Consider the following 27,471-nt stretch of genomic DNA (forward strand, 5'->3'; position numbering starts at 1 on the left):
CATTTTATGAAACTATTCTATTCATTTTCTAATAACCTATTATTCTTTGCTTAGCATTTTCACATTTTTCCCATGTATATTCTTCTGGTTTTTTGTTTTCTTTTGTTTTTTTCTAAGATTTATTTATTTGGAAGGCAGAGCAACAGAGATCTTCTGTTTGTTGGTTCACTCCAAATGGCTACAACACTCAGGTCTGGGCCAGAGCACAGCCAGGAGCCAGGGACTCCATCCTGGTCTCCCACATGAGTGGCAGGGACCCAAGTACTTCCACTGCCTTCCCAGGACATTGGCAGGGAATTGGATTGGAAGTGGAGCAGCTAGGACTTGAACCAGTGCTCTAATATGGGATGCCAGCATTGCAAGCTGTATCTTAACCCACTGTACTGCAACGCTATCCCCCTTATTTTAACTAGTGGCAGAAACTATATTATGAAGAGACATCTTCTGGCTCAGCCCAGTGCTCTTTATGCCAGCTTTAAAAATTATTAATGAGATACAGAAATCTTCGATTCACTGATTCACTCCCCAAATGGTCACAACACCTGGGGCTCGGCCAAACCTGGCTAGGAGACAAGAACTCTATCCGGGTCTCCCATGTAGGTGGCAAGGTACTTGAGTACTTGAGTTTTTATCTGTTGTTGCCAGGGCAAAATAATTAGGAGCTGGATTGGAAGCAGAATAGCCGGGATTCAACCCAGACACTCTGATGAGGGACATGGACATTCCAAGAGGTAGCTCAGCCTACTATGCCACAATGCCCAGCCCATTGTATCATTTTTACTCTTTGTTTTTAGTTTTTGAGACTATTTATTTATTTATTTTACAGTCAGAGTGGATAGTGAGAGAGAGAGAGACAGAGAGAAAGGTCTTCCTTTTTGCCATTGGTTTACTCTCCAATGGCCGCTGCGGCCGGCGCATCTCGCTGATCCGAAGCCAGGAGCCAGGTGCTTCTCCTGGTCTTCCATGTGGGTGCAGGGCCTAAGGACTTGGGCCATCCTTCACTGCCTTCCCGGGCCATAGCAGAGAGCTGGCCTGGAAGAGGGGCAACCGGGATAGAATCCTGTGCCCCAACCAGGGCTAGAACCCGGTAGCCTGTTAAGCCGGCAGAGACTATTTAATTTAAATGACAACAGTGTACCTTTGAAGATGGTAGTCATAAAACAGCGTGAAAGTCATATTTAAATGTTTTAGTTCATTGTAGAATTTGAAAAGGGGAGCAAGATGGGCATAAATGTGATTAAAAGTTTACACATGGTGCTCACTTCGATAGCACATATACTAAAAAAGAAAGTAAAAAATTTCATCCTTAAATTTATATTATTGTGCTCACTGGGTAACTGGAAAAACGTCATGTTCTTCTAAGTAGAATATTGAAATTGAACATTGTCTTTAAGAGACCTGTTAAGCTCCAGACACTGTTTTGTCAACATGTTGATGAAATCCTCTGGTTTTACAGGAAGAAATAATCTAGACCTGCTTGTATAGCTTTGTTTTGTGAGATCCTTCCCCCACCTCCCCCCAGTTTTAGGAAATTAAAGGTAATATGCTTGCAAGAGAAAGAATTTCTAAGAACCATTATTAAATACAGTGCTCAAAAAATAAGAATGAAAAAGGGAACAGTGAAATGGACGGTCAGATTTTAAATTTTTGTATAGGATAGTTATTAGTTTATGTGATTTTTATAATTTATTCTAGATGTTCTTCTGCATTTTTTGAGGAAGAGAGATCAGCATTAAAACAGAAACGGCAGAAAATAAGACTCTTACAACAAAGGAAAGTTGCAGATGTTTCACAATTTAAAGATCTCCCAGATGAAATTCCTTTGCCTCTAGTTATCGGAACCAAAGTTACAGGTAGGTGAAGACAAGTTTATTATTATTTTGAATTGTAAATTTTAGACAACACAATGTAATTAGGTTTAGAAAGCATATAGTTCTAAAGCAGTTTACTACAGAGATTACTCTTTTTTATTTTTAAAGTAGTTGGGAAAAAGTGTGCTGGTTCAAAGTAACATCTACAATGTAAGGTAAAGGAAACTATCACAAAGGTGGAATTTAAAATTCACTGAAATAAGTTTATAGAGTGTAGTTTAAATTTTCTAATTATTGTATCTTTTGCTTTTACAACATTTGTTTTCCTTTCCAAAACTAGCCTTGTCTGTGTAGTTCACAAATACTACTGTTTTTGTGGTCACTTGGTCTAGAAGCAGTTCATTTGGGATGTCTGAATAAAACTCTTTAGTAGTTTGCTTGAAATTTTCTAAGAGTGTAAAATCTGTCAGTTTTATAGATGTGATTCCTGTGTTCCCACTTCAGTTATGACAAGAAGGGGAAGGGAAAATGCAACAAAGTATCAAGTTTTTTTTTTTTTTTTTTTTTTTTGACAGGCAGAGTAGACAGTGAGAGAGAGAGACAGAGAGAAAGGTCTTCCTTTTGCCGTTGGTTCACCCTCCAATGGCCGCTGCGGTAGCGCGCTGCGGCCGGCGCACCGCGCTGTTCCGATGGCAGGAGCCAGGTGCTTCTCCTGGTCTCCCATGGGGTGCAGGACCCAAGGACTTGGGCCATCCTCCACTGCACTCCCTAGCCACAGCAGAGAGCTGGCCTGGAAGAGGGGCAACCGGGACAGGATCGGTGCCCCGACCGGGACTAGAACCCGGTGTGCCGGCGCCGCAAGGCGGAGGATTAGCCTGTTGAGCCACGGCGCCGGCCTTTTTTTTTTTTTTTTTTAAGATTTATTTATTTGAAAGAGTTACACAGAGAGAGAAGGAGAGGCAGAGAGAGAGAGAGGTCTTCCATCCACTGGTTCACTCCCCAATTGACTGCAATGGCCGGAGCTTCACCAATCCAAAGCCAGGAGCCAGGAGCTTCTTTTGGGTCTCCCACATGGGTGTAAGGGTCCAAGGACTTGGTACATCTTCTACTACTTTGCGAAGCCATAGCAGAGCTGGATTGGAAGTAGAGCAGCCGGGTCTCCAACCAGTGCCCATATGGGATGCTACACCACAGCACCGGCCCCAAAGTATCAAGTTTAAGTTAATTCTTCATAATTTATTGAAAAAGTAAAATTACAAAATATGTAAATACAGGACGAAAGGTAGGAAGTAGGTAAGTAGGTTAGTATTTAAAAGAGTTTGAGAAATAGCTCGATCGATCACGGAATGTTTTGTAGAGGAAAGGGAACCTGGAGTTATATATTTAGATCACTTTTTACATCATGAAAGTAGCACGTGGCGGCCGGCGCCGTGGCTCAACAGGCTAATCCTCCGCCTTGCGGCGCCGGCACACCGGGTTCTAGTCCCGGTCGGGGCACCGATCCTGCCCCGGTTGCCCCTCTTCCAGGCCAGCTCTCTGCTGTGGCCAGGGAGTGCAGTGGAGGATGGCCCAAGTGCTTGGGCCCTGCACCCCATGGGAGACCAGGAGAAGCACCTGGCTCCTGCCATCGGAACAGCGCGGTGCACCGGCCGCAGCGCGCTACCCCGGTGGCCATTGGAGGGTGAACCAACGGCAAAAGGAAGACCTTTCTCTCTGTCTCTCTCTCTCACTGTCCACTCTGCCTGTCAAAAAAAAAAAAAAAAAATGTTTGAAAGTAGCACATGGCATTGTGGCACAGCAGGTTAAGTTGCTACTCGTGTCACTAGCATCTCATGTCAGAGTGCCAGTTTGAGGCCCAAGTGTTCCACTTCCAATCTAGCTTCCTGGTGCTGCTCCTGGGAAGACAGTGGAAGGTGGCCCAAGTGCTTGGGCTCCTGCTGCCCATGTTGGCGACCAGAATGGGTTTCCTGACTCCTAGCTCCAGCTTGGTCTGGTCCTGGCTGTCTCAGCTATTTCAAGAGCCAACCAGAGAATGAAAGATTTCTCAAATAGCTTCCAACATGGTGGAGTTGGGAGGGAGCTTATTTCTCTAGTCTAGGAGAAGATAGTTTAAAAAAGTGGAGAGTGCAGTCTCAGGGAAGAGTTAGGGAGAAAATGGCAAAGGAAACTACGCAAATTAGAGGGACACAGTGGACCTGTGGGGAGGGTGTGGACACCCACAACTCAGGACCCCAGCAGCTGAGAGCCTACATACCACTGTTGGAGAGTGAGGTGAGACTAGACTGCAACCACCCAAGCCATTGGTGATCAAGCTGCAGGAAGAGCCTATAGGGAATCTGGCTTGGAGCCCTGTGGGGGATAGTGTACCTCCCAAACTAAAGAAGAATAAAAATAGGAGGGACACATCTCTCTCTTCCCAGTCACCTTGCAACAGCGTCCTGTAACAAGCTGATAAAGCGGGTGCCAATTTGGACATACGTAACAGCTATACCAGCTCATGTCCACGTCCAGCAAGCAGTTGAGTGGAGACTTCTGACTAGTGAGGAGAACTCACAGGGGGCTGGGTGCTCATGACTCTGGGAGGCTTGTGTTGTAGGACTGTGAAAAAAAGGGAGGCTGTGCGGGAGGACTCATGGTGTAGCTGGGACTTTGGGCAGTCACTGTGGGAGACTCCATACACTTAGGGCTTCCTGGTTACCTGGTGAGGGATATTGCTAGGGAATCTGAGCTTACACTGAGGACTGCAAGATCCTTTGTGTGGTTCATGGGGCAGGGTGAACAAATATTATACCCACTGGGCTAGCACTCAGGCACTGGTCTCCTTTGAGGAGAGAAGCTCAGCTGAGCAAAATAAACTTCTTTTGATTAAAAAAAGATTTACTGCACTAAACCAGGGTGTGTCACCTTGGACACTCCCTTCATCCTGGAGAATTGAACAGAGCTCCCTGGCCACACCCACCACACGCCTCTAGATATTCACTGAAAGCATACACTCCACTTATCTACAGAGGCATAGAACAAAGATAAAAGCTGCCACAGTGAAAAAACAAAGAAAAAAATCAATGAGTATCTTCACAAATGCCAAATAACAAGCACCAATTGAAGAAACAAGAATAAGGAAGACAACTTGATGCCCCCAAAAGAACACAACACTTCAATACTAGATTGTGAAGATGATGAGACTGAAGAAATGCCAGAAATGTAATTCAAAAATTGATCATAATATTATATAGAAGTGGCCGGCGCCGCGGCTCAATAGGCTAATCCACCACCTGTGGCGCCAGCACCCCGGGTTCTAGTCCCGGTCGGAGCGCCGGATTCTGTCCCAGTTGTTCCTCTTCCAGGCCAGTTCTATGCTGTGGCCAGGGAGTGCAGTGGAGGATGGCCCAAGTCCTTGGGCCCTGTACCCGCATGGGAGACCAGGAGAAGCACCTGGCTCTGGGCTTCGGATCAGCACGGTGCGCCAGCCTCAGTGCGTCGGCCGCAGCAGCAGCCATTGGAGGGTGAACCAACGGCAAAAGGAAGACCTTTCTCTCTGTCTGTCTCTCTCTCACTGTCCACTCTGCCTGTCAAGAAAAAAAAAAAAAAAAGATTATATAGAAGTCATTAGAAACAAATGCACGAACTACTGAAATCCAAATATGACATGAAGAAGATTTCCCCCATGAAATTGAAATCTTAAACCAAAATGAAATGAAGAAAATAGAACAAATAAAAAATGCAGTGGAAATCTTTAACAACAGAAGACAGGCTAAAGAAATTTTGGGATATGTACACTATGGAATACTACACAACGGTAAAAAAAAAAATGAAATTTTGTCATTTGCAACAAAATGGATGAATGTGGAAAGCATACTTAGTGAAATAAGCCAGTCCCAAAGGGACAAATACCATAGGTTCTCCCTGATCTGTGAGAACTAATAGAGCACCTAAAATGAAATCTGTGGAAGTGAAATTGACTATTTGAGCAGGGATGACTTGAGTTACAATTACAAGGCCCTTCAACAGGAAGCAGGGGGATGTGCTTGGGGCTCCTGCCACCTGCCAGCAGTCAGGTTATGTGTGGTGCTCAGTGTACCTGAGCCCCGAACCAGGGTCTTTCCTGGGAAGCATGCTGTGCCATCCCTTCTTGGCCTCCTTCATGGGCTAGGCAGGCAGTCTCCCAGCCAGGCACAGGATCACCCATAAAGAGCCTCGTGTGGTCACTGACATCATACATAAGAATGTTAATTGTTAACAACACGAGTCACTGTACACTAACTCCCCATGCAGGACCTCTGTCCTCAATGAGTTATATTATGAGAGTTAACTGTAAAACTAATTCTCAAACAGTCTCTGTGTGTGTGCGCATGTGTGTGCAAAGTGTTGAAATCTTTACTTACCCTAAGTTGATCTCAGGAAAGAATTGAAGGGAGTGACAAGGGGCTGGCTTGGTGGGAGGTTGGGGAGATAGCAGTCAAAGGATACAAAATTTCAATTAGACAAGAATAAATTCAAGAGCTCTTTTGTGTATCATGGTGACTATAGTTAATACATTCTTGATAGATGCCAAGAGTAGATATAAAGTGTTCTCACCTCAAAGCCCATAGCTATAGAGGTATTGCATATGCTAATTAGCTAGATTTAGTCATTGTACAATGTATGTATACTTCAAAGCATCATATTGTAGATGACAAATACATATGATTTCATTTGTAATGTTTCAAAGAAAAATTTGAATACACACTTGCTATGTATCTAAAGTCTTCCACTGTTTCTTTCCCCTTCCATCCAAACCTGCTGTTGAGCTCTTTCAGTGAAACTTTCATTTCTGATAGTATATTTGCTTATAGAATTTCTGTTCTTTTGTTTCATTTCAGTTTCGCAGTTGAGATTCCCTGTCATCGTCTTCCTTTTAATTCTTTTAACATTTTATAATAGTTGATTTTGAAGTTACTGGCAAGTCTATCATCTCTGCTTACCCCTTACCTTTTTCCTGTGCCACAGTTTGCTATTTCACTACATTCCTAGTAATTTTTGGATGAAAACTTGAAATTTTAGATAGTATATTGTGACAGCTTTTTTTGTTTTTGTGATAACGTATTTCCTTATTTGTTTTTGTGATACCATATTTTTAATTTACATTATAGTAAAAATCTTAATACTCCACTAAATAGTTCTTTGGAAAGTTGTTGGATTTAGTAACTTAGTAAACATTGATGTCTCTGCTCTGGGCTTGTTTGTTTAATTCTTATGTTTATTTTTAACCTGGCTTCCTAGAGGAACCCTTGTGTCTGTGTGATCAGTGGTCAGCCAATGATTTGGGCAGGTGATGCCCATTTTGAACTTGAATGACCTCAGATTGATTTGTGTGTAGGTTGAGGAATTTATACAAAGTTGTTGCCAATAAAACACTTTTTGCCAATCACTCTTGAGTCTTCCCCACCTATTTGCATAGTTTCCAAGTTAGCCTGGGATGTGTGGATAGATAGTTTATATTAGCCCCCCCCCCCCCTTTTTTTTATGGCTTTCTAGTTTCCAAGATCTCTTAGTTAAATACCTGATTAAGCTGCCACTCATTTTATCCAGGATCACCCCTTGGGCTTACAAAGCTGTGGGTTTTTCTTGTTCTTTCCTGAGCAAGTTTTCTACTTTTTTTTTTTTTTGACAGGCAGAGTGGACAGTGAGAGTGGGAGAGACAAAGAGAAAGGTCTTCCTTTTGCCGTTGGTTCACCCTCCAATGGCCGCCGCGGCTGGCGTGCTGCGGCCAGCGCACCGCGCTGATCCGAAGGCAGGAGCCAGGTGCTTCTCCTGGTCTCCCATGGGGTGCAGGGCCCAAGCACTTGGGCCATCCTCCACTGCACTCCCCGGCCACAGCAGAGAGCTGGCCTGGAAGAGGAACAACCGGGACAGAATCCAGCGCCCTGACCAGGACTAGAACCCGGTGTGCCGGCACCGCTAGGCAGAGGATTAGCCTGTTGAGCCACGGTGCTGGCCAAGTTTTCTACTTTTAACCAACTTGCAGTCACAGCTTTTTGCCTGCTGTCCCTCAAGTCTCCCTACTGGCAGCAGCACTGCAGGTTCTTATTACCAGCCCTTCACTAATAAAACCATTTTTGCCAGCAGAGATGATGACAACGGTGGGAAAGTAATTAACCTCATGCAAAAAGGTCACTGGCTCCCTTTGTCCTAGGCTGAAGCTTTGTTTTTCTCAGCAGTAAACATTTTAAAATTACTTTTTGCATTTGATTCATTTCCAGTGCTCTGGAATGGTTGTTTTTGATAGTCTTTTATTATTTGAGCGACTGAAAGAGCTCCCATCACCTGGTTCATTTCCCAAATGCTCTCAATGGCCAGGGCTCAGTAATCCCCACATACAGCCAGGACCAAAGCTGTAAACTGGAGACTCAACCCAGGTCTCCCAATAGGTGGCAGGAATCCAACTACTTTGAGTCATCACTTGCTGCCTCCTAGAATCTGCACAGGCAGGAAGCTGGACTCAGGATGCAGAGTTGGTAATCAACCCAGGTACTTTGATATGGGATACAGATGTCTCAATCTGCATTGACACCCCTCCCTTTTTGACAATCTTGTCCAAGTTGTCCTTTGTGAAGAATCACCAACCTCCTCTTGCTACCATAACAAGAAGCCTTTTCCTTTTTTTTTTTTTTTTGTTTCCACTTTTTTTAAAAATATATTTAGAAAGCTTTTATTTAATATAAATTTCGTAAGTATAACTTTTGCATTATAGCGGTTTCCTATGTTTTGTTTGTTTGTTTGTTTATTTGAAAGGCAGAGCTACAGACAGAGAAGGAACAATATAGAAAGGGATCTTTTATCCCCTGATTGATTCCTCATATGTCAACAATAATAGGAGCCAGGAACTCGATCCTGGTCTCTCACATTGGTAGCAAAGGCCCAAGAAATTGCACCATTTTCTTCCTTCCCAAGCACATTAGCAAGAAGCTGGATCAAAAGCACAGTAGCTGAGATTTGAACTGGCACTCTGATATGGGATATCTATACCCTTTTTCTATTTTTAATTCTTATTTGACAGAGACAGATAGGAATCTTCTATCTCCTTCCATCCCAGAATGCCCATAATATCCAAGGATGGACTAGGCTGAAGCCAGAAACTGGGAACTCATTCTGGATCTCCCTTACGGGTGACAGAGACCTAAGTACTTGAGCCTAAGGACTTGCTGCTTGCCAGAATGCATATTAGCAGGAAGCTAGAATCAGTAGTTGAGCCACGGGGGCCAGTGCTGTGGCATAGGGGGTAAAACCGCCACCTGCAGTGCTGGCATCCCGTATGGGCAGCGGTTTGGGTCCCGGCTGCTCTACTTCTGATCCAGCTCTCTGCTATGGCCTGGGAAAGCAGTAAAAGATGGGCTGAGTCCTTGGGCCCCTGCACCTGCGTGAGAGGCCCAGAAAAAGCTCCTGGCTACTGGCTTCGGATCAGTGAAACTCTGGACCTTGCACCATCTGGGGAGTGAACCAATGGACAGAAGACCTCTCTCTCTGCCTCTGCCTCTATGTAACTCTGCCTTTCAAATAATAAATATTAAAAAAAAAAAAAAAAAAAGTGGAGCCAACACTCTAATCCAGGCACTCCAGTGTGGAATGTAGGTATCTCAATCAGTATCCTAACTACTCTATCAAATGTCCACTCTTCCATTTCTATTTTTCATTTTTGTTTTTTGAGATTTATTACATGTATCTTCTATATCTTTGTTTACTCTTCCTTTAATCTGTCAGAAACTGAGAGATCTTTTCATTTCCTACAATTGTTTTTATCAGTTGATCCTTTTTAATTAGTTTTGCATGGAATATGTCTGTGTTCTAATAAACCATGCTTTTAAAGAAGATTTATTTATTTGAAAGGCAGAGTGAAAGAGACGGAAAGAGAGATATCAGTTCACTTCCCAAATGCCTACAGTGGCCAGATCTGGGCCAGACTGAAGCCAGGAGTCGGGAACTCCATCCAGGTCTTCTACTTGGGTGGCAGGGACTCAAGTATTTGCACAATCATCTGCTACCTCCCAGGCACATCAGCAAGAAGCTGAATCAGAAGTGGAGTAGATAGACTCAAACCAAGCTCTCTAATAAGGGATGTAGATGTCCCAAGTAGCGTAACACACTGTACAACAGTGCCTACCCCAAAAATATTGTGGATTATGCTTTTTGTTCAACAGAAAATGTATCACTTTTCCCAGTTTAAAGCCTTAAATGGTACTATTATATTTTTCACTCAAGTTAATATATCCGTTTCAATTTTCCTAATACTATTTCAGGCTGGATTTTAAAATGAGGTAACATGAGTTCATCTGTGTCAGCAGTCCCCAAGACCAGCCCCAAGTGTGGTGACTCACTAGGACTCACAGTATTTGGCACATACAGTCATACATCACTTAACTACAGGGATGTGCTATAAGAAATGTGCCATTAAACAATTTCTTTATTGTGTGAACATCCTGGAGTATACTTAGAGAAAATAATACACCTATGAAATCATTGGACAATATAATCTTACTGGATGACCATTGTATATACTATCTCTCATTGATCAAAACTTTGTTAGGTGATGCATGACTGTACTTGTACTCACAATCAAGATTTATTACAGTGAATGATACAAAACCGTGTACAAAGATGCATGGAGGAAAGTCCAGAAAAAATCAGGTGCAAGCTTCCAAGAGTCCTGTTCCAGTAGAATCACATGGTATTTGTATAATTACGCCAAAAACAGCTTGTCACAACATTTGAGAAGTGTCATCTTCTAGAGAAGCTCATTAGAGACACAGTGCTAGTTTTTTATAGTGGACTGGTCACAGAGGCATACTCTGCCGAGAACATACTCCTGAAAGGAACACAGGTGTCCAGCATTCTTTGCACAATCTAGATTCAGTAAGCCACCTTTGTTAGTTGGGGAACTGTTTAACATTCCCAAAATCTAAGTCTCTGGATGCCAGCCAGAAGCCAGTCAGTCTTGCAGGTAGGCAGTTGTGAGAATAGCAGTCTGGCCCTGCTGTGTCTTTTTTTTTTTTTTTTTTTTTTAACGTAAACTAAAGGTAGTGTTTTATTCATGAGTATAGTAAAAAGAGTTCTTTTGTTAGCTTTTTTTTTTTTTTTTTTTTTTTTTTGACAGGCAGAGTGGACAGTGAGAGAGAGACACAGAGAGAAAGGTCTTCCTTTTGCCGTTGGTTCACCCTCCAATGGCTGCTGCGGCCGGCGCATCTCGCTGATCCGAAGCCAGGAGCCAGGTGCTTTTCCTGGTCTCCCATGCGAGTGCAGGGCCCAAGCACTTGGGCCATCCTCTACTGCACTCCTGGGCCACTGCAGAGAGCTGGCCTGGAAGAGGGGCAACCGGGACAGAATCCGGTGCCCTGACAGGGACTAGAACCCGGTGTGCTGGCGCCGCAAGGTGGAGGATTAGCCTGTTGAGCCGCGGTACCGGCCAGCTTTTTTTTTTTTTTTTTTTAAAGAGACCTAAATCTCAGTAGTTTCATAGTTAAGTGTTTTCATTAATATGTCAAATTAGGGACATTAGTTTTGGTTGTTTCAAACAGTTCAACAGTTTCTGTTTTTCTGTTAACTATGAAGTGTGTGCTTCTTTTGAAACATGAAGAGATAACACTTTCTTTCCATGGTTTAAACTATATGCTTGGGAGTGGGTTTTGTGGCACAGTGGGTTAAGCCACCACTTGAGACCATCAAATCTGCTATTTCAGTGTAGGTTTGAGTCCCAGGCACTCCACTTCTGATCCAGCTTCCTGCTAATGTGCCTGTGAGAAAGCAGGTGCTGGTTTAAGTGTTTGGCATCTCCCCAAATGTCCAGTGAAGTACAAGGTTCCTGACATTGGCCTGGCCCACCCTGGCTGTTGTGGGCATTTGGGTAGTGAACCAAAGGATGTAGATCTCTTTTCTTGGGGTTAGCGCTGTGGTGCAGCAGGTTAATGCCCTGGCCTGAAGCACCAGCAACCCATATGGGCACCGGTTCAAGACCTGGCTGCTCCACTTCTGATCCAGATCTCTGCTATGGCCTGGGAAAGCAGCAGAAGATGGCCCAAGTCCTTGGGCCCCTGTACTCGCGTTGGAGACCTGGGGGAAGCTCCTGGCTCCTGGCTTCAGATTGGTGCAGCTCCAGCTGGTGCAGCCATCTGGGGGGTGAACCAGCGAATGGAGAACCTCTCTCTCTGCTTCTCCTTCTCTCTCTCTGTAATTCTGACTTTCAAATAAATAAATAATTTTTTTAAAATAGGAATGATTTAAATTTTTTAAAAAAAGATTATATTTATTTGAAAGATAGAAGGAGAGATGAGAGAGAGATAAAAGAGGTCTGTCTGCTGGTTTATTCTCCAAATGGTCAAAATGGCCAGGCAAGGGTCGGACCAAAGCCTGGAACTCAGAACTCCATCTGGGTTTCCCATGTAGTGGCAGGGCCCATACACTTGGGCCATCTGCTTTCCCAGGTGCATAAGCAGGGAGCTGGATTGGAAGCAGAGCAGCTGGGACTCAAACTGGCACTCTGACATGGGATGCTAGGGTTGTAGTCTGCAGCTTAACCTGCTCTATCAAAATGCTGGCCCCTTAAAGATTTTTTGTTTAAGTAAAAATAAGTTACATACTCAAGACAGTTTTATACTGGACAATTCTTTGATTCTCCCAAACATAATAATGCCTTTGTTTATTTTCAGCACGATTACGTGGTGTTCATGATGGCTTGTTCACTGGACAGATAGATGCTGTGGATACTCTGAATGCTACGTATAGAGTCACTTTTGATAGGGCCGGCCTTGGAACCCATACCATACCTGACTATGAAGTTCTTGTAAGTACTGTTTTGTGATACATTTGTGCTTTATGCCTATTAAATTGTTACATAGAGTTTGCTTGGAAATTGTATTTTATGATAGAATCCAGACTTAAGCTTACAAAGGGAAGAAATTCTTAGGGATTCCCAGCCTTGTACTAGACCCCTGGAACAGAACTACACTGTAATTCTTCCATTTGCCAGAAACAAAAACCTCTCTATCATACCTTACCCTCAACAGTACTTTAGTGTAACAGAACCAATGCTCCCTGACTAATCTTGGGAAGAAGCTGCACAATATTTTCATACCAATTGTTAGATTAAAATATATTCCTGCAAACTATAATGAAATGAGCATATTTTAGGGCACAGCATGCTGAGCCACTTCTTGGGACACCCATATCCTATATCAGAGTGCTAGTTTGAGTCCTGGCTACTCCATTTCTAATGCAGCTTCCTGCTAATGTATCCTGAGACACAGCACATGATAGCTCATGTGCTTGGGCCCCTGCCACCCACAAGAGAGACCCAGATGAAGTTGTGTCTCTTGACTTTGGCCTGGCCCAGTCATGGCTCTTAGAGACATTTGGGGAATGAACCAGCATGTGGAAAATCTCTTATCTCTTAATTTTCCATGTGTGTGTATATATATCTGTCACTCTTTCAAATAAGGAAAAAATAAATAGGCTCTAAAAATTATGAAGCAATATCTTGTACTTTAAATATTTATTTATTTATTTATTTGAAAGCAGAGCTTGGAGAGAGAAAGAGACAGAAAAGGAGAGACCTTCCATCCCCGGTCTGCTTCCCAAATGGTCACAGTGGCCAAAGCTGGACCCATCCAAAATCAGGAGCCAGGAGCTTCTTTCAGGTCTCCCACATGGGTGGCCAGGGCCCAAGGACTTGGGTCATCTTTGCTTTCCCAAGTACATTAGCAGGAAGCTGGATTGGAAGTGGAACAGTTAGGACTTGAACCAGCGCCCATATGGGATGCCTATTTTGCAGGCAGCAACTTTACCCACTATACAACGTGGGGCCCAACATCTTGTAATTTAATATTTGTCCTGTTTTATCCTCACACTTAGGCAGGTTGGGTATTAGTTACCTTCATTTTTTACATGATGAAACTGAGTTATAAGTACATTAAATAATTTACTCAGGGCTTTAGAGCTGGTTTCCTATAAGGCTAACCACAATTCAGATCTTTTAAATTTTGAGTATACTCCATTAAACTGCTAGACCGTCATTTCATGTTCATTTTTCATTTAGCTATGTCAAGGAGATTACTTTCTAATAAAATAATTATTAAAATTAATATAAGTGTGTGATCTAATAAAGCTTTAAGAATGAATAATGTAGGGCTGGTTTTTTATCACAGTGGATTAAGCCACTGCCTGTGATACTGTCATCTCATATTGTCACCAGTTCAAATCCTGATTGCTCCACTTAGAATCTAGCTCTCTGACGATATGCCTGGAAAGGCAGCAGAAGATGGCCCAAGTGTTTGGGATTGTACCACCCATGTTGGAGACCCAGATGGAATTCCACTCTCCTTGCTTCAGCCTTGCCTTGCCCTAGTTGTGGCCATTGAGGATTGAAACAGCGAATGGAAGATCTTATCTTTTCTCTGTCTCCCTCTTTCTCTGTAACTCTGTCTTTTAAATAAATTAATTAATCTTTTTTAAAAAAAATGAATGACAGGCCTGGCATTGTGGCGTAGCAGGTAAAGCCACCTGCTATGCTGGCATCCCATATGGACACTAGTTAGAATGCCAGCTGCTTCTGCTTCTTGATCTTCTTTTTTTTTTTTTTAAGATTTATTTTGGCCGGCGCCGTGGCTTAACAGGCTAATCCTCCGCCTTGCGGCGCCGGCACACCGGGTTCTAGTCCCGGTCGGTGCACCGGATTCTATCCCGGTTGCCCCTCTTCCAGGCCAGCTCTCTGCTATGGCCCGGGAAGGCAGTGGAGGATGGCCCAAGTGCTTGGGCCCTGCACCCGCATGGGAGACCAGGAAAAGCACCTGGCTCCTGGCTTCAGATCAGTGCGAAGCGCCGGCCGCAGCGGCCATTGGAGGGTGAACCAACGGCAAAAGGAAGACCTTTCTCTCTGTGTCTCTCTGTCTCACTATCCACTCTGCCTGTCAAAAAAAAAAAAAAAAAAAAAGATTTATTTATTTATTTGTTTGAAAGAGTTACACAGAGAAGGAGAGGCAGAGAGAGAGAAAGAGAGGTCTTCCATCCTCTGGTTCACTCCCCAGTTGGCTGCAACGGCCGGAGCTATGCCGATCTGAAGCCAGGAGTCAGGAGCTTCTTCTGGGTCTCCTGCATGGGTACAGGGGCCCAAGGACTTGGGCCATCTTCTACTGCTTTCCCAGGCCATAACAGAGAGCCTGATCAGAAGAGGAGCAGCTGGGTCTCAAAACGGTGCCCATATGGGATGCCGGTACTGCAGGCGGCAGCTTTACCTGCTGTGCCACAGTGCCACCCCCCACCTTTTAAAAAAAATTTTTTTTAAAGAATTTATTTACTTGTAAGAGTTATACAGAGAAGGACAGGCAGAGAGAGAGAGAGAGAGAGAAAGAGAAAGAGATCTTCCATCTGCTGGTTCATTCCTCAATTGGCTGCAAGGACCAGAGCTGCGCCAATCAGAAGCTAGGAGCTTCCTTTGCGTCTGTCCACACAGGTGCATGGGCCCAAACTTGGGCCATCTTCTGCTGCTTTCCCTGGCAATAGCAGAGAGCTGGATCAGAAGTGGAGCAGGGGGTGGGAGGGCGGAAATGGGGGGAAGAAACACTATATCCCTAAAAGCTGTACATAGGAAAATTTGTATTAATTAAATAAAAACCTTCCAAAAAAAAAAAAAAAAAAAAGTGGAGCAGGAGCCAGCACTATGGCATAGCGGGTGAAGCCCCAGCCTGCAGCGCAAGCATCCCATATGGGTGCCAGTTCAAGTCCTGGCTGCTCCATTTCCAATCCAGCTCTCTGCCATGACCTAGGAAAGCAATAGAAGATGGCCCAAGTCCTTGGGCCCCTCTACCCCTGTGGGAGACCCGGAAGAAGCTCCGGGCTCCTGGCTTTGGATCAGCTCAGCTCTGGTTGTTGCTGTCATTTGGGGAGTGAGCCAGCGGTTGAAGACCTCTCTCTCTGGTTCTACCTCTCTCTATAACTCTGTCTTTCAAATAAATAATGAATGAATGAATGAATGAATGAAGCAGCTGGGACTTGAACCAGCACCTATATGGGATGCCACCACTGTAGACAGCAGCTTTACCATCTATGCCACAGTGATGGCCTCTCTCTCTCTTTTTTTTTTTAAAGATTTATTTATTTGAAAGGTGGAGTTACGGAGGCAGAGGCGGGAGAGGGGGGATGGGGTTGGGGGCCGGTACTGAGGTGCAGTAGGTTAATCCTCTGCTGCATCACAGACATCCCAAATGGGCGCCAATTCCAGTCTTGGCTGCTCCTCTTCCAATCCAGCCCTCTGCTATGGCCTGGGAAAGCAGTGGAAGATGGCCCAAGTCCTTGGGCCCCTGCACCTGCATGGGAGACCCGGAAGAAACACCTGGCTCCTGGCTTCGGATCTGCGAAGCTCCAGCCATTGAGGGCATTTGGGGAGTGAACCAACAGATGGAAGACCTTTCTCTCTGTCTCTCTCTCTCTCACTGTCTGTAACTCTACCTCTCAAATAAATAAATAAAATCTCTAAAGAAAAAAAAAAAAGAGAATGAGTGAGAGAGAAAGAAAGAAGTCTTCCATCCACTGGTTCACTCCCCAGATGGCTGCAACGGACAGAGCTGCGCTGATTCAAAGCCAGGAGCCAGGTGCTTTTTCCATGTCCCCCATGAGAGTACAGGGGCCCAAGCACTTGGGCCATCTTCTACTGCTTTCCCAGTCCATAGCAAATAGCTGGGTCAGAAGCGGAACAGCCGGGACTCGAACCAGTGCCCATATGGGATGCCAGCACTGCAGATTGCAGCTTTACCCTCTAAGCCACTGTGCTGGCCCCTGCTTCATTTTCTTTTCTTTTTTTTTTTTTTATTTTAGACAGGCAGAGTGGACAGTGAGAGAGAGAGAGAGAGAGAGACAGAGAGAAAGGTCTTCCTTTCCATTGGTTCACCCTCCAGTGGCCGCCGCAGCCGGCTTGCTGCAGCCGGCGCACCGCACTAATCCGATGGCAGGAGCCAGGTGCTTCTCCTGGTCTCCCATGGGGTGCAGGGCCCAAGCACTTGGGCCATCCTCCACTGCACTCCCCGGCCACAGCAGAGAGCTGGCCTGGAAGAGGGGCAACCGGGACAGAATCCGGCCCCCCAACCGGGACTAAAACCCGGTGTGCCGGCGCCGCTAGGCGGAGGATTAGCCTGTTGAGCCACGGCGCCGGCCCCTGCTTCATTTTCAAACCAGCTCCCTCTAATGTGGCTAGGAAAGCCGCAGATTACCCAAGTGCTTGGGCCCGTGCACCCACATGCAAGACCCAGAATAAGCTCCTTGCTCCTGGGTTCCATCTAGCCCAGCCCTGGTCATTGCAACAGTTTGGAGAGTGAACCAACAGATAGATCACTTGATCAGCTGATCTCTCTGTCTCTCACCCTCTTTTTCTCCCTCTCTCTCTATTAGTCTGCCTTTCAAATAAATAAATCTTTTTTTAAAAATGAGAAAATGAACGTTTTATAACAATGTTTTCCTCGAAACATTATGAAAATTAATCAACCTTTCTTCATTTCTTTGTTATACTTGATTATGACCTTAAAATTAAAAATCTCTATCTCCTTAGTGCAAAAATAGAAATAAAAAAGCTTCTTTTCTGACATGTACTATTTTTTTCTTAACAATTTATGTGGTATAGCACATAAAGCTGCCACCTGCAGTGCCTGCATTCTATATGGGTGCTGGTTCGAATCCCAGCTCCCTGCTGAGGCACCTCGGAAAGCAGCAGAAGATGGTCCAATTATTTGTGCCCCTGCACCCATGTGGGAGACCGAGATGAAGCTCCTGGTAGCTATTGTAAATCAAATTGATCTCAGAAGTTCTTTCTCAGCCATGGCATTGTCTGTGTGTACAAAAGCTATTAATTTTTGCATGTTAATTTTATGTCCTGCCACTTACCAAAGTCTTTTTAGGAGTTCCAGTAGTCTCTTAGTGGAGTCTTTTGCTTCTTCTAAATATAGAATCATGTCATCTGCAAATAGGGAGAGTTTGACTTCCTCCTTTCCATTGTGTATCCCTTGGATTTCTTTCTTTCTTTTTCTTCTTTTTTTAAAGATTTATTTGTTTATTTGAAAGAGTCACACAGAGAGAGAGAGGGAGGCAGAGAGAGCATGAGGACGAGCTTCCATCTGCTGGTCTACTCCCCAGTTGGCCGCAATGGCCAGAGCTGCACCGATCCGAAGCCTGGAGCCGGAACTTCTTTCGGGTCTCCCACGCAGGTGCAGGGGCCCAAGGACTGGGACCATCTTCAGCCACTTTGCCAGGCCATGATAGAGAGCTGGATCAGAAGAGGAATAGCTGAGTCTCGAACTGTCCATATGGGATGCCAGCATTGCAGGCAGTAGCTTAACCTGCTATGCCACAGTGTCGGCCCCCCTTGGATTTCTTTATCTTACCAAGTGACTGGCTAAAATTGCAGTGGTGAGAATGGGCATCCTTGTCTGGTTCTGGATCTTGATGGGAATGCTTCCAACTTTTCCCCATTCAGCATGATGCTGGCTGTGTGCTTGTCATTAATTGCTTTGATTTTGTTGAGGAATTTTCCTTCTACACTCAGTTTGCTCAAGGTTTTCATCATGAAAGGATGTTGTATTTTATCAAATGCTCTCTTGTGCAGTCACAGAGTTCCCACAGTCCACAGTCACGCAGTACAGAGGATCTGCCCCACCCCTCTAACCTGTCCCATTCACAGAGCGAGCTGCCTGTGGGTGCTCCACCTAGGCAGTTTGAAACCTGAAGCCTGTGATAGATTGAGAGGCGGGGGTCACCTCACAGTCTTATGTGAGTACCCAGCCCTTGTCAGTCCTCCCAGCCAGACTCAAAGTCAGTGGAGAGCACAAATTTTTCTATCTGGTAAAATCTCTGGATCACATGCATGCAGGAAAGCCACTGGCCGCAGCCCCTACTCACTTCACTATGGTGCCTTCTCCTTGCCAGTTGCAGGGTGCATACACTGAGCTGCTATCCCCACTGCTTGTGCTCCACAAGGTGGCATCTTGTCCTGGCCAGTTGCTAGACGCATACACAAGAGCTGCTACAGCTGCTACTTATGTCCAAAATGGTACCCACCTTCTCTCAGCTGGTGGCTGGTGCTGTTTTCAGGGAGGATGGGGAGAGAGAAATGTGCCCCTTTTCTTTGCTGGGTTAGCAAGTACCCTGTCCCCCTTAGGGATCCAGGCTGGATTCACACCAGGCTCTCCCTGAACCATATCCCCAGTGGCACCAGCCTGCAGTCTGATCCCACCTCATTCTCCAAAGCTGGCACTGTCTCTGGCTCTCAGCTGCTGGGATTGTGTGTTGTGTATGTGCTTGTCACTGTGTATCCACACCTCCCGCAGCATCCCTCTTCCTTTTGTAGAATTTCCACTGTGGTTTTCTCTCTGACTCTCCTCTGAGAATGTACTTCCTTCAATTTTTTTGACTGTTTTCCCCTAGCCTAGAACAGTATACCCTTTCTGTATTCTACCACCTTGGAATCTCCCAAACATGCCTTTTAGAGAAGAGCAATGGGGGAGAAAGAAAATTTGGACTAAGTATAGACAAAATGACCACTCTTAAATTTTTACATTAAAGGATGAAATCTTCAAATCTCCTCTGTCAAAAAACGGTAAATTACTTTTCTGTTTCAGTGATATACTTTCTGTTTTGAGATCACCCAAATGTTTCTTGGGGGCAAAGTGAGAGTTGACTTTAACTGCAATAGGATATGTTCTGATAGTCTAAATGCAGAATGCCAGAGGTAGTCATAGAAGGCTTTTATTTTAATCTTTGATTCTCTGAACTCTTTCGATCCTTTAGTCTTTTTCTTCTCTTAATTCTTCTCTCGTGTGTGTTCAGTCTTTTAGCAGCAAAGTAGTGTTTTCATATTCTGATTTATCTTGTAGCCCTTGATCTTTATAAAATTATATCTTGTCTTAGAAATACTAATCCACAGAATAAGCTTTAATACTATAGTACAGCATAGTGTATGTCTGAGTATGTATCTCAGGCTGAAATACATTGTTTATAAAGCTTGAATAGCTGGTAAATTTCTTTAAGTTATGTGGATTATTCTCTTTTTTCAAAGAGTAATGAACCTCATGAGACGATGCCAATTGCTGCCTTTGGACAAAAACAGCGGCCTTCTCGATTTCTTATGACCCCACCACGGTTACATTATACTCCTCCCCTCCAGTCACCAGTTACAGTAAGTAATATTTTAGAGATATCATCAGTAATTTTATTTTTATGAATATGAACTATGTTCCTATAAAGTACACATCTATTACAACTTGAGGTATCCATATATTTTAAGTTGTCAAATATTTTTGTTCTTACTGGATTTTAATATAATAATTGCAATAGGATTTTCACTTTTCCTAAAAATAAGTTACTTTATTTGAGCAATCATTGATTAAATGATTACCTTTTATTTCCATAGGATAATGATCCTTTATTAGGACAGTCACCCTGGAGAAGTAAAATATCTGGTTCTGACACTGAAACACTGGGTGGTTTTCCAGTAGAATTCCTTATCCAAGTGGTAAGAATTTCTCTGAATACCTTGCTATTTGTTTAAAAACTAGATTTTCTTTTGTTGTGTTAAAGTTGAAAATTTTTCTGTGACCAAACTTTTTTTTAAGGCAGAGTTATAGAGTGGAAGAGAGAGTGAGAGAGAGATCTTCCATCCACTGATTCACTCCCCAGATGGCCACAATGGTCAGGGCTGGGCTAGGCCAGTCTGAGGGCAGGAGCAAAGAGCTTCTTCCACGTCTCCCTCTTGGGTGGTAGGGACCCAAGGGCTTGGGCCATCGTCTACTGCTTTCCCAGGCCTTGAGCAGGAAGATGGAGTGGAAGTAGAGCAGCCAGGACACAGACCAGCACCCACATTGAATGCCAGTGTTGCAGACAGTGGCCTTGCCACTATACCACAACCCCAGGCCCTGTGACCAAATATTTTTGTGTAACATTGTTTTATCATTGTGTGGGTTTTAGGATCTATGCTATTTCCAAAAACTGTTGAAAATAAAAAAGTCAAAAAGGACATCAGTCTTTTTGGTGGGGTTTTCTTGGATTTGGGTTCTTCTTTTTATGATATTTTAAGGACTTAAATATTGTAGCCTATGTCCTATGAAATTCTGAATGGTTGGTTGTTGGTCATTATGAGCAAGGCTACTATGAACATACATATACAAGCTTTTATGTAGATAAATGCTTTCATTTTCATGAGTATATACCTCAGAGTAGAATTGCTGGGCCATATGGTAACTCTGTGTTTAGCCTTTTGAGGAACTGCTGGGCTATTTTACAAAAAGACAAAGCAATTTTCCCCTTCTCTGTTCTATAGAGCAGCTAAGGTTTTAAGAGTGTATATTATTAACCTTTAAATGAACTACTAACTTGACTTAAATATATATTAAATGGGGCCGGCACAGTGGGTTAGACCTCAGTGGTTCAAGTACCAGCTGCTCTATTTCCAATCCGGATCCCTGCTAATGCACCTAAGAAAGCAGTAGAAGATGACCCAATAGTTTGGGCCCCTGCCACCCACATGGGAGACCCAGAAAAAACTGGCTTTGTTTTGTTTTGTCAAACCCTGGTCCTTGCAGCTATTTGGGGAGTAAACAAGTGGATGGAAGATCTCTGTCTTTCCTTCTGCCAGTAGCTTTGCCTTTCAAATAAATAAATCTTAAAAAAAATAAATAAATAGGGCCGGTGCCGTGGCTCAACAGGCTAATCCTCCACCTTGCGGCGCCGGCACCCCGGATTCTAGACCCGGTCGGGGCGCCGGATTCTGTCCCGGTTGCCCCTCTTCCAGGCCAGCTCTCTGCTGTGGCCCAGGAGTGCAGTGGAGGATGGCCCAAGTGCTTGGGCCCTGCACCCACATGGGAGACCAGGAGAAGCTCCTGGCTTCGGATCAGCACGGTATGCCTGCCGCGGCGGCCATTGGAGGGTGAACCAACGACAAAGGAAGACCTTTCTCGCTGTCTCTCTCTCTCTCACTGTCCACTCTGCCTGTCAAAAAATAAAAAAAAAATTAAAAATAAATAAACAAATGTGTTTTAAATGACTAACAAGACTCTTGAAGATAATATTATAGTATTAGCAAATTAATCTTACATTAATAAAATTTTAAGTGTAATTCATATTAAGAAAGTAAATTCACAAGATCATTTCAATAAATATTAAAAAAAAATCTTACAAAATTAAACTATTACTCTTATCAAACCAAGAATAGAAGGGAAAATCCTTAATCTGATGAAGAATATTTGCCAAATAACATATAGAAAACATAATTACTAGTCAAATGTTAAAAAATTTCTCTTTATGACTAGAGATGAGATCTTGATGCCTGCTATCACAGTTTTCTATTTAACAAATTTATGGATTTTCTTTATTCTTTTTTTTAAAGATTTTATTTCAGAGGTAGAGTTACAGACAGTGTGAGGGAGAGACAGACAGAAAGGTCTTCCATCTACTGGTTCACTCCCTAAATGGATGCAATGGCCGGAGCTGTGCCAATCCAAAGCCAGGAACCAGGTGTTTCTTCCTGGTCTGCCATGCGGGTGCAGGGGCCCAAGGACTTGGGCCATCTTCCACTGCTTTCCCAGGCCATAGCAGAGAGCTGGATTGGAAAAGGAGCAGCTAGGACTAGAACCGGCATCCATATGCGCCATAATGCCAGCCCCTTCTTTATTATCTTAATGTGATGTCTTGGGTTTAAAAAGAGCTCTTGGTGTTAAACATTTAAAGGGTTTTTTTTTTTAAGATTTATTTTATTTATTTGAAAGAGTTACAGAGAGAGGTAGAGACAGAGAGAAGTCTTCCATCCGCTGGTTCACTCCCCAGATGGCCACAACGGCCGGAGCTGGGCCAATCCAAAGCCAGGAGCCAGGAGCTTCTTCCGGGTTTCCCGTGCAGGTGCAGGGGTCCAAGGACTTGGGCCATCCTCTGCTGCCTTCCCAGGCCATAGCAGAGAGCTGGATCAGAAGGGGAGCAGCCAAGACTAGAACCGGCGCTCATATGGGATGCTGGCGCTTCCCGTCAGGACTTTAACCCTCTGTGCCACAGCGCCGGCCTAAAGGTTGGTTTTTTTTTTGTTTGTTTGTTTGTTTGTTTTTTAACAGGCAGAGTGGACAGTGAGAGAGAGAGAAAGGTCTTCCTTTGTCGTTGGTTCACCCTCCAATGGCCACCATGGTCGGTGCGCTGGGGCTGGCGCACTGAGCTGATCCAAAGGCAGGAGCCAGGTGCTTCTCCTGGTCTCCCATGGGGTGCAGGGTCCAAGCACTTGGGCCACCTCCACTGCACTCCCGGGCCACAGCAGAAGCTGGCCTGGAAGAGGGGCAACTGGGACAGAATCCGGCGCCCCGACTGGGACTAGAACCTGGTGTGCCAGTGCCGCTAGGCGGAGGATTAGCCTATTGAGCCGTGGGCCGGCTCTAAAGGGTTTTGACATATGTGTAGTACTATAAATATCGACCATTATAGTTTCATAATGAGCAGTTTCAGCACCCTAAAACTCTTCCATGCTCTACCTTTTCATTCCTCTCCCTGAACCCTGGCAACCACTGAATCTTTACTCTGCTCATAGTTTTGCCTTTTCCAGAAAGTCATATAATTGGAATCATACAATATGTGTCTTTTTCAGATTAACGTCTTTCACTTACTTACATGTATTGAAGTTCCTCCTTGTCTTTTCATGACATGACAGTTCATTTTCCTTCAGCACTGAATAATTCATTGTATGGATGCACCGCAGTTTATCCATTCACCTACTGAAAGACATCTTGGTTGCTGCTAAGTTTTGGCAGTTATAAATAGAGCTACCATAAACATCTATGTGTGAGATTTTGTGTGGGCATAAGTTTTCATCTCCTTTTGCAAGTTGCTAACTGGATCTAGAGATCTGGTTCGATTTGTGTTACTTCTTTGGTTTGTTTGTTTGTTTTATGTGACTAATGTAACTTTCTAGATTTTGTCTTCTGATAAGAGACCCATACTGTTTTATCTTTTTTTTCAGTGTTAGCTGCCATTGATTATCAATCCTAGGTCAATTCATTCGTTAGCTGCAAATGGAGTTCTCATTGTGTCTTCCTCCTCCTTTTTTTCTTACTAGTGAAAATAGTTTTTGAAAAAAACAAAATCTCCTAATATATTATTTGGTTACCTAAATGGTATAGTTTGTATTAAGAAAGGTAGGATAGGCTGGCGCTGCGGCTCACTAGGATAATCCTCTGCCTGCCGCGCCAGCACTCTGGGTTCTAGTCCTGGTCGAGGTACCAGATTCTGTCCCAGTTGCTCCTCTTCCAGTCCAGCTCTCTGCTGTGGCCCAGGAAGGCAGTGGAGGATGGCCCAGGTCCTTGAGCCCTGCACCCACATGGGAGACCAGGAGAAGCACCTGGCTCCTGGCTTTGGATCAGCGCGGTGTGCCGGCCGCAGCAGCCATTGGGAGGTAAACCAACGGCAAAAGGAAGACCTTTCTCTCTGTCTCTCTCTCTCACTGTCTACTCTGCCTGTCAAAAAAAAAAAAAAAAAAAGAAAGAAAGGTAGGATAAATGTTTATTCTTTTTCTTTGTTTCTATAAAATAATCAGTTTGGTCACTAGCATTTTCTAATGATGGCTAATTTGAAAAAAAAAAAAAAAAAAAAAAGTCACTGTGGGGGCCAGTGTTGCACCACAGTGGTTTGGGCTGCCACTTGGAATGCTGGCATCCCATGTGAGTGCTAGTTTGGATACCAGCTGTTCCACTTCCAGTTCAGCTCCCTGCTGGTGTGCCTCAGGAAGCAGCAGAAGATGGCCTAGTTACTTGGGATCCTGCAACCACATGGGAGACTGGATGGAGTGCTAGTCTTCGGCCTGGCCCAGCCCCAGCCATTATGGCCATTATTTGGGGAATGACCAGCAGATATCAATCTTAGATTGATTCTTTCTCTCTCTCTTTCTGTTTTTCCCTCTTCTGTGAAACTGCCTTTCAAATAAATAAATAAATCTTTTAAAAAAATCACTCTGAATTTACAAATTTTAACATTTGTGCTTCACTTCCTTACAATTACTATACTAATTGACCTACAAATTTTTCTATTTTGAGTCAGTGTATGCTTGTTCAGGTTGACATTTTAGTTCTTTAAACATATGCTAGTTACAGTGTATTTTAAAACAATATTTCTTGTTATCTAAAATAAAGTGCTTTGCTATCCTTATTAAAACACTCAGATCTGTAAAATATCTTGGTGAAAAATTGGAAATCTAGTGTCTGGTAAGCTTAAGTGCCTCTATTTTAAAACTTTTTTTTTTCTTTGTAGACTAAATTATCAAAAATTCTCATGATTAAAAAGGAACATATCAAGAAATTAAGGGAAATGAACACAGAAGCAGAAAAACTGGTAAGGGTTTCTTTTTCCCTATTTGCTTGTCTGCTTTTAAAATGGTAAGGCCTTCTGTATCTAATGATGAAAAAATATGGAAAGAAACCCATGAGGTAAATATTATTTTCAAATCCTCATCCTCTGTCATTAGCTCTTGTTATACTCAACACATAGATTAACAATGCAGTGTTGACTGTATAGTTGAATAGGATTAATGCGTATGGTAGGTACTTCGTCAGTTTTGCATGAATGTAGAATCCCTTGGATTGACTCCTCTGATTAAGGAAGTTGTACTGACAGAGGTTGTAAAAGAGTATTTCAGAAAAAGTAAATCAGGAAGTATGTAAGTTGCCAACTTTAGGTTATCTTGTTAGAGTTTATACCCTGTTTTATTAAGCTAATGAGTCCAAAGAAATGAGCAGTTTTATTCATAAAAGATAATAAACAGGGTTTGAAAAAACTGTAGAAAATATTCACTTGTGGCAGGCACTGTGGTGCCGTGAGTTAAAAACCCCAGCCTACAGCACCGGCATCCCATATGGGTGCCAGTTCGAGTCCCGGCTACTCCTCTTCTGATCCAGCTCTCTGCTATGGCCTGGGAAAGTAGTAGAAGATGGCCCAAATCCTTGGACCCCTGTACCCGCATGGGAGACCCGGAAGCTTCTGGCTCTTGGCTTCAGATCAGCTCAGCTCTGGCTGTTGTGGTCATTTAGGGAGTAAACCAGCAGAATGGAAGATCTCTGACTCTCTGGCTCTGCCTCTTTCTGTAACTCTCTTTCAAATAAATGAAATAATTCTTAAAAAAGAAAATAGTCACTTAAAGTCTTTATATTGTGGTGAACTTCACGTATTAAGAATTTGTAATGTGGCAAGTAGGTTTTATCTTAAGTACCATCTTCAGGTGATTGAAAAAGGCTGCATGATATGAAAAGAGAGGGCTTGGTCATTAGACTTAGGGAGAAAATACTGTGACGGGTTCCAGTATCTGTCATGTGTGCAGGAATGGGAAGTCTGAGCACTAGTCATCTCTAGGATAATAAGAGGATTGGTATGAATAAACAGTTACACACATAGATATCTAAATGGGAATAGGTGTAGATAAATAATTGCACAAATAGATACATAAATGAAAAACAGTTCTCTTTTAGCATTATAGAAATTTTTCCATAAAAAAGACTTTGGGGCAGGCACTGTGTGGCACAGTAGGTTAATCCTCTGCCTGCAGTGCCAGCATCCCATATGGACACCAGTTCTAGTCCCGGCTGCTGCTCTTCCGATCCAGCTCTCTGCTATGGCCTAGGAAAGCAGTGGAAGATGGCCCAGGCACTTGGGCCCCTGAAGCCACAGGGGAGAACCAGAAGAGGCTCTTGGCTCCTGACTTCAGATCGGCTCAGCTCCAGCCATTGTGGCCATTTGGGGAGTGAACCAGCAGATGGAAGACCTTTCTCTCTGTCTCTCCCTCTCGCTGTCTTCACTCTACCTAGTAGTCTGTGTAACTCTACCTCTCAAATAAATAAATAAAATCTTTAAAAAAAAAAAAAAAAGAAGAAGAAGAAGAAGAAAGAAAAAGACTTTGAATTATCTAATTCAACCTCTTCATTTTATGAAATTGTAAACTGAAGACCAAAATTAAGCATAATGTGAAATCAGTAATGTTAGATGGACAAGCTGTCAGATTGGAAAAGATCAGCCACCACATATTACTACTACATATCCTAAACATAGAAAGGTACATACTTACTCTGCTTTCCATCATTTTCATGTCTCCCCTTTATTCTATGCCTTTTCGGTGCTCTCCCCCTCTTCTGTGTTTCCTTTGATCTCTTCATCATTGCTTCCATCCTTGTGCATAATTTAGTTATTTCTCTTTAATTTCCCTAGCTAGAACTTATGTCTGAGTTTTATACCTTAAGGTATTAGGCTTGCATATACTCAGTCTAACCAGTTTTTAAACAGAGACCTATTTTGATGGTGGTTTGCCTTCTTGGCAGGTGAGAGCTCTGTAGAAGAGGGCTCATTGGCTTGGTTTGTCCTATATATAATTGAAAGTAACAATTCCTGTTATAAAAATTCTAAAGAGGGATAATTTAATGAGGAATACAGGTTTTTTAAATAATATTTAATGTATGGATTTCTTTTTCTTTACATTTACTATCATGGTTTTTTTTTTAAGATTTTATTTATCTATTTGAGAGGTAGAGTTACAGGCAGAGAGAGAGAGAGAGAGAGAGAGAGAGAGAAAGGTCTTCCTTCTACTGGCTCACTCCCCAAATAGCTGCAACAGCCAGAGCTTTGCCAATCTGAAGCCAGGAGCCGGGAG

The 27,471-nt window shown here is 43.5% G+C and overlaps 1 protein-coding gene across 6 annotated transcripts in view; it reads left to right on the forward strand.

Moving 5' to 3' along the window:
• LIN9 (lin-9 DREAM MuvB core complex component) overlaps positions 1-27,471 on the forward strand; it is an 81,768-nt gene that overhangs the window by 28,327 nt on the left and 25,970 nt on the right. For all 6 annotated transcript variants that reach the window (XM_062210460.1, XM_062210462.1, XM_062210461.1 and 3 more), the window contains 5 exons: positions 1,696-1,853; positions 12,488-12,621; positions 19,873-19,992; positions 20,227-20,328; positions 25,089-25,169. In XM_062210460.1, coding sequence (XP_062066444.1) covers positions 1,696-1,853; positions 12,488-12,621; positions 19,873-19,992; positions 20,227-20,328; positions 25,089-25,169 — 595 coding nt within the window. The remainder of the gene's footprint in view (positions 1-1,695; positions 1,854-12,487; positions 12,622-19,872; positions 19,993-20,226; positions 20,329-25,088; positions 25,170-27,471) is intronic.

The sequence above is a fragment of the Lepus europaeus genome, chromosome 14 (assembly GCF_033115175.1).
Source record: "Lepus europaeus isolate LE1 chromosome 14, mLepTim1.pri, whole genome shotgun sequence".
NCBI lineage: Eukaryota > Metazoa > Chordata > Mammalia > Lagomorpha > Leporidae > Lepus > Lepus europaeus.